Genomic DNA, 7,723 nt, shown 5'->3' with positions numbered 1-7,723 from the left:
ACAATTTTCTAATGTATTTTGGTCGCAATGTACATTCATCTTTATAATTTCTTTTAATATATTTGGCAATACTAATATTTTAGTTCTTTGAGAATTGCTTCTTGAACGTCAGTCATATTATATTGTGTTATAGCTCGTCCAAATCCGCTCATAAGTGCTCAATCTGAGTAATAGCCGGGGACTGAACAGTTCGGCGTGCCTACAACTTTTTGACTGTTGTAGACTATCCACAGCTTTGCATTGTGAGTTGTATAGCTTCGGTTCGTTATTCTGTTGAGAATTGTAACGACCGAAAAATTCGAATTTAACCATGCTAACATTTCAATTATTTCCATTTATATATCAGCGAATATGGAGTTTAATATTACCAACACCGTTTGTTCACAGCAGCACATTTCCACTCCCGTGCTTAAACGAACATATTGTGTTTTTCCTTTGCATTTCGGAATCCACTTTTTGGCCTAATAATGTTCAAATATGTTGAGATTCATTTCGTCAATAAAAATTACTTTCGATCAAGCCTCGATACCATATATTTTTACTATATTTTTTCACTTATAAGCGACTTCATTCGTGAAATTCGCTCTTTATAGCCGGCCAGTTTCATCTCTGACACTTATTCCCATATACGGAACGAGGCTTTGATGAATTTCTAGAGCTGAAGTACAAAGATTTAGTTTTTCCGGCCTCCATGATCGCTGTCCCAACATCAGGGAATTTTTCTACGCAACTACGGAGCTGATTGAAACGCTTCTATTGGTGAATTTTGACACCTTCTGCAATGTTTTTTCCTTCCTTTCGAAGTTTAAAAATAATTTTTCTTCTTTCGAATGTGCTTTCTTTTGTTTTTTTTCATATTTTGCAAAGACAAAGGGCAAATGATAAACGATTTTTATTCGGACTGAACATAAAATGCTACTTAGAACGCTAGCAATACTCGTAATAAAGGGGGTTTAACAATACCAGCTATAAGTCAAATTTCAAAATAATTTTGTGATATTGGTTTGATCGAGTATAGTATATACTTAAAGTAGTTTAAATTCACATTTTTGTTGAAAATAAGTTTTGTTTTATTAGAAGTCACTGTTCAAAATTTATTTGAACTAATAATAAAGTTTCCAAAATAATACACTGCAAACCAGCAGACTTTCGGGATCATTTTACTAATAAAATACAATTTCCGAATAATTTTGTGAAATCTGAAGCGAGTTTTGTGAGCGACTGTGTTTAAATGAGGATGCTTCTTGAATTTGTGAATAATGTGGGACTACAACTGAAAAAAATCTGCGTCCGTTGATGCCAGTAACATAACTGCCCAATTCTCAAAGTATAATTCGAAACCCTAGTAGCTACTACTGTGATCAATTGAAAGGTGAGTTTTTCACTTATACTTCGCGTGTTTTTCGAAATGGTAAATTTTAGTGTATTGCAGCGGGAGGGGATTACTTTGAAGGAGATGAAACGGATAAAATTCACCTTTCAATTTGACCACAGTAGTACATGAGTGAATTCGTACCTATAAAGGCAAAAGTGCAAACAAAATTACTTTTCTTTCTTAAATGTTTTCACGTGTTCACTTTCGTACCACTGCAAATGAATAAATATGTAAATACCGATGAGATAATACATAGTACATATGTATGTATAGAATTTCAAAGCAAACAGGCAGCATAAATATTTATGTATGGTTGCGTGTGTGTCAACGACAGAACACATTTACTGCAACAACAATGCAAACGTTGCTGCCGGTCAAGAATGAAAACAAAATTAGCGATAAATAACACAAAAGCGAGCAAAGGCAATGTTTATACGCGGCTCAGCGTAATTTAAGTCGCTGATAAGCAGCAGAACTGGCGACCGCAACGATAGCACCGCCAGAGCACCATGACGTTTTCAGCCAGCGATTGAGTTCGGTGATTTAGTGTGTGACTGCGAGTGACAAAAGACGGTGGTACAGTGAGCGAACGTAGTGCAAATCCAGACAAAAAAAAAAGAACGCAAAAAATATGTTTTCGCACACAAATCGCTGTCTGCTGCTGCTATGCGCAATAACAGCGACAATAACAACAAGCAGCGCAGCAGTGCTGGCCGCTACGCGCAGCACCGCGAAAATCTCGCCGGAAATCATCAACGAGCTAAAAGACTTTCTCGATTTGATACCCACAGCCACGGTGGACGAAATCGTCGCCAAGCACTACATCACCGATTCGAATTTCCGCGAAGTCTTCAAATATCTACGCGGCACGCAATTTACAGCACTGCTGCAGCAAGCCCAGCAAATACCGGAGGTTATAGACATACTGGATTATTTGCATCTGCTTGTACCGGACGCACAACAGCAACCTACATATGGCCGCGCCGATGCCGGGTCGTCCGAGTTGCAGCTGTCGTCGGAACCGCAGCTCAGCTTTGTACTGCTCAATGACTTGGCGGAGGAGAACGAAGTGCTGCCACGGGCGATGGACGAGGGTACCGTGTCAACGTTATCACCACCCCTCCTGCCACCATCCGCGCGCCACTTACGCACGTTTAACAGTTTTGTTGAGGAGCTGTTGGGCCACTTGCCGCACGATCGATACGTGCAACTGATTAATCAAAAGCGTCAGCAGAATCTGGCATTCGCGCAATTTTATGCAGCATTGCGCAGTGCCGAACTGCGTCCCATGGTCGATGCAACGCTGGTGAGTACGCAACTAAGCTATGAGCGATAGACCACCTAGTGTACTATAGCAAATTGAAAAGTTTTCGCTTCATCGCTGATTTGTTTTCGCTATTTTTTTTTCTTGTCTTCCCTTGAACTCGCTCACGTTTTGCATTTTGCAGAAATCTTCTAATCTGACGTCTATAATTAAAACGCTGACTGGAAATGGTGTGGATGTCACGAACTTGGAGGCCGTCGCTTTTAAAGTGATTTCCTGGGGACCCGTGCCGATTGCGTTGCCATAGTTGCAAGTTACATACTTAAACGTGGCGCAGTGTTGGTTTTAACTGGAGCGGATAATTATGTAGTGAAAGTGAGGCATTCACTAGGCGCTTCAGAAGAATGAGGTTAATTAATGCAGTTTTGCTCTATAAATATATTTTCAGTAAATATGGTAAATGTTTGAATTATATATAAATACTTGAATATATAACTATAAATATGTCAACCTTAATACAAATCTATACAGAGTCATTTGCAGTCATCCTTTGGGCAGCAAGTGTTGAAGATGTTATTAAAATTTTTAGTGAATTAGGACCAGAAAATTCAGAAATTGTTATCGATAAATTTTACACGAATAAATTTAGTATTAAACATAGTGTGTTAAATCAGGGCATATAGTAAATATTAAAAAATTGGACAATTGTAATAAGCAATTTTGAAAATAGGGGATAGTTATTAGACACTAATGAGAGTACTCAAACCTACACTATCTACACGAGTGAAGTACCGCAAGGCTCAGTCTTGGGCCCTCTATTATGGAACTTGACGTTGGATGCACATGGCTACTTAAGAAACGATCTGTTCCGATTCCATCACGTTCTTAGTCCGGACTATCCGACATATTAAGAGTGCATAGAAGACCCTGAGCACGTATTTTTTCATTGCCCTCGTTTTTCAAATGTAAGATAAAAGTTAAAAACTTTACCTGGCGTTAGTTTTTTTGTGGAAAATTTTACAGCACTCATGTGTCAGTCCTTTGGTAAATGGAAAGCTGTCAGCGAAGCGTCAGCTTTAATTGTGACAAAACTAAGATATATACAGTATATGTATTTGGCGTCAGTCAGTCCATATGATAGATGCTACCTAAATCTCTCTCCACCAATGAAGTAATACTTAATCCGGTGGTTCCGTCTGAGAGATATGAGTTGGAAGTAGGTTAAGTTTAGCGGATTAAAGTTCCACCCTCCGCCTTTTGATGCTTCCTCCTACTATATAACAAAAAAAAAACATTGTGATAGATCTTACTCGTATACAATAGATGTGACGAGTTCGCAAGAAAAGACGTTCCAGCGCTGTTATCCATAGATTGGGTTCACTACTGGATAATTGCTGCCAGAAGATTTCTTTGGTCTTCGGCTTCAGTGCAATTAGTCTATCCTTGGCTTAAATGTTTTTATCCTGTTATTTCTTCTCAGTGTATTATGGTTCAGAAACTTACTGGAAGCCGGTTGTAAAATCTGTTTGAAGAAGTTAAGGCTCAACATCTTCCTTCCTTCTGTACTGTCCCGCCTTTGCAGGGTTAAAGCTTAAACTCTTGGGAGCTCAGACTTCAAGAAACTCAGCTGAGTTAGTGGCAATTAACAAACCTAACCAAAATTGTTCTTAAAGTGATTATAAGTCGACATAAGGTGTGTGAGGTATGTATGTGTATAGTAATCCAATTGCATCCCCCTCTTTAGGAACTGGCATTGAACCGATCTTAACCCAAACTTTTAAGCAATTTATGTAGTATTATATATAAGACATATATTATATGTAGGTCAATAGGCGATTGTAAGGGAAGAAATCTGTTGATAACAAGAAAATCGCGGATAGAAAGAAATCTAATCATCAAGAAAGAGCCGACAGACATCGAAGTGTTTTGGTAACCTGAATGAATTTTCGGCGCTGATTCCTCCGATACGCCAACGATACCAGTAAGATCTTTTTCTGCTAATCAACGATTTTTCAGCACTAATTCCTAAATTTTATTGACGTATTGGTCATCAGTTGATTTTGATGGTCGTTGTGGGCGTGGTTTCTCTCAGTCCTAACTTCGAAGTCGTAGATAATTTCGTCTATCTTGGAATCAGCATTATCAGCGACAACAACATGAGCTTCGAAGTCCAACAGGTGCTACTTCGGACTGAGTCAACGTACAAAGACCAAACTCTGCAAGTCACTCGTCATCCCCGTCCGACTATATGGTGCAGAGACATGGACGCTGACAACATCTGATGAGTCGACATTACGAGTCCTTTGCGCATTGGCAACGGTGAACTCGGATGAAGAATTAAGAGACAGAGGCTACAGTGGCTAGGTCATGTCTTCCGAATAGATGAAAACACTCAAGCTCTGAGAGTATTCGACACAGTACCCGCCGGAGGAAGCAAAGGAAGAGAAGACCTCCATTCCGTGGAAAGGACCAGGTGGCGCTAAATGGCGCCAAATATCGAAAGGAAGAACGGTCGGCGCGCTATTGTAAACTCTGCTATAACCGCCTAAACGGTGTCTACGCCAATAAAGAAGAAGAAGATATTGAAGGAAATATACCTTGTTTAAAAGAGGAAAGACAAGTATATATTGTTCTTCCTTTTTAGGAAGCTTGATTAAGTTAGCTAATATGCCTTCAGAATTATTTGGACGTCAAATAAAAGTAAAAACTTCACAAATTATCTTTTTCACTCCGCACACTCTGAGCAACTTTCTTAAGCATTATTAAAAGGCACGTAATATGTAACACACAGCCATAGCCATATTACAAGGTGTCTTGTCGTTTTCTCGTCCAGCTGTGCTATTTACAAGGGGCTTGACGACACCCCCGCTGGCACAACAACGACACGCTTAAATGCCTAAAGCAAAATGTCGAGCAAAACGCTAAACTATATTCAATTTGCACTCATTTGCATTACACCGTTTTCGGTTAGTGGCATTTGCGCTGGTGACTATCACCGCTGCGGTTGCGGTTGCACTTCTTGCGGCTGAGACTGTGGACTTGGGTATTATGCAAATTGTATTGCGCACTTTTAGGCGCACAAGTGCAAGTAAAACTTGTAATTGTTTTCCATCTGCCTCACACCGTCCGTCGTTATGCAAATGACGGCTGTGTGAGGGAGTTTGAGTATATAAATATACATATGTGTGTGTGTGTGTAAGTGTGCAAGAAGCACATAAATGTCTGTGGCGCTTAAACTGCCACTGCGCTTTCGCCTCATATTCCGCATTTTGCGAGCAACCGACGGGCAGACATACTCCAAAGCAGTGACATACAAATATTTTAAGCCACGTGAAAAATGCAGGGCAGCGGATGGAGGAAAAGCACATTTTTTGAATAGTCAAAAGCGCAGCTGGGCTCACACTGCAGCTTTAGCCGGGGGGTTACGCCGTGCCAAGCATAATCGGCCATCGGTCGGGGCCACAAGTGTACTTGAGTACTGCTTGAAATGAAATGGAAATGAGCGTGACCCCGGACGGGTGTGCGCAGGCAATCAGGCACACCGAGCACATTGTAAGGTGGGAGCGATATGTGTATGTGTGTCTGCATATGGTTGGTAGTCGTAGAAGAACATCTGTCTTAGGCTCACTGAATGACTTTTCCTTGTAAGTACATCAAATCTTTCGGCCGTACAAGCTGCTGCTGCAGTTAACGGGATATCTTATTTTCAACTCATACATTTTTGAGTTTTATGCGCGTTTAAAAGTAACGGTTTTCGTGGGCATTCGCAAAATTTTAGCTTTCGGTTTATTACTCTGTGTAAATGTATGCCGCCTAAGCTGGCACCTTTGCTGGATTTAGAAATTAGAATTTAAAAAATGTAATTCTGTCTCATTGCCTGGCAGGAGCTATGAAAATTGCAGCTAGTGTCGCACAGTGGGTTAGGAACCAAATTGAAGACATAAAATAATAAAATTTTTAAAATGCGGTATAAAAACAGAAAACCTGGAAAAGTGATAACGGTAATAAAGTTGCTGTTGTTGTGCCGCGAAGTCTTATTTTTTTCATTTTGTACCAGAAATTCATCCTAAGTCGTCAGCTGTGTAACCAAATCTGCCAAATCTTATAATTTTCCTTCCAAGGAATTCATTTTGTTTATCCAAGTGTTGTCTAATCCATCAATACCGATAGTTAGTGCGAGCTGTTGGGCCTTCTTAATGATGGCATCGAAAAACGATTCCATCTGCTAAAAAGCAGAAAGTGATGTTCCATCAAGACAATGAAACGTGTGAAAAGCTAACGAAAATCATGACGAAAATGTTAGAATTGGGTTTCCCTCCATTTTCTTCAGATCTGTTCTGTAGTAGCATTTTACTATTCTCAAACATCAGTCCTTGATCCGCAAATACATATAAATATTTTCTCTATAAACTCAAACTGCTCTGGACTTCAACATGCAAATTGACTTTTATTTCAGAAATTTTTAAATTATATTTTTTGCTCCTTCTCTCTGAAGCAGAAAGCCTCTACGAGTTTCCTCATAACTTGCGATTGGGAAATGTGGTGTTTGCGCTGTTTCAAGTAATTTGGCATCGGCTAATTCACGTGGTACCGACATTTTTTGACGAGCTGCCACTTTCTTGCGAATTCCAATCAAGCCACATGCTCGTAATGTTGTCTGGAGTCTACGTCAAAATAGTCTAACCAGTGTAATTTTCAGCGCTCCATTTGCTTCTGAATAGGTTCTTCTTTCGCTAAGCTTCATAACTCTTCATTGCTTTAGATTATAATAATATATAAACATGTTATATGCAATAACCATGATCACATTTTCGTATAGAATATTTTTAAACCGTTCAAAAGAATATTTTGAAAATTAGTTCTTCTTGGTTCTCATTGTCGTTGGGGCAAATTTCTGTCTGTCTGAAATCACCAAGATTGCTTTTTAATCAACATACAGTTCCAATCGTAATCCCAGGGCAACAAGTATAATTTTAGGTTATCTTGATTATCATCTGAAATCTTTCTTCTCAAATCTGAGCTCTGAAACTTTAAATTTGTCTCTCTTTTCTGTGATCACTGGTATCTTGATATGCATTATCAAC

At 39.4% G+C, this 7,723-nt stretch overlaps 1 protein-coding gene across 1 annotated transcript; it reads left to right on the top strand.

The window, feature by feature from the left end:
- Positions 1 to 1,896: 1,896 nt before the first annotated feature.
- LOC105227318 (uncharacterized) lies at positions 1,897 to 3,171 on the top strand. Its single transcript, XM_011206591.4, has 2 exons — positions 1,897 to 2,681; positions 2,824 to 3,171. The coding sequence occupies exons 1-2, from the start codon at positions 2,007 to 2,009 to the stop codon at positions 2,944 to 2,946; spliced, it is 798 nt and encodes a 265-aa protein (XP_011204893.2). The 5' UTR covers positions 1,897 to 2,006; the 3' UTR covers positions 2,947 to 3,171.
- Positions 3,172 to 7,723: the final 4,552 nt, after the last annotated feature.

Source organism: Bactrocera dorsalis, chromosome 3 (genome assembly GCF_023373825.1).
Source record: "Bactrocera dorsalis isolate Fly_Bdor chromosome 3, ASM2337382v1, whole genome shotgun sequence".
Classification (NCBI taxonomy): Eukaryota; Metazoa; Arthropoda; class Insecta; order Diptera; family Tephritidae; genus Bactrocera; species Bactrocera dorsalis.
The sequence above is the reverse complement of the archived record's forward strand: the minus strand, read 5'-3'. Positions and strand labels throughout refer to the sequence as shown.

Excerpts from the sequence above, each read along its gene's own strand:
- LOC105227318 (XM_011206591.4), top strand. The coding sequence starts at position 2,007 with ATGTTTTCGCACACAAATCGCTGTCTGCTGCTGCTATGCGCAATAACA. Across the intron at positions 2,682-2,823 it reads CCATGGTCGATGCAACGCTG|AAATCTTCTAATCTGACGTC; the intron begins GTGAGTACGCAA and ends TGCATTTTGCAG.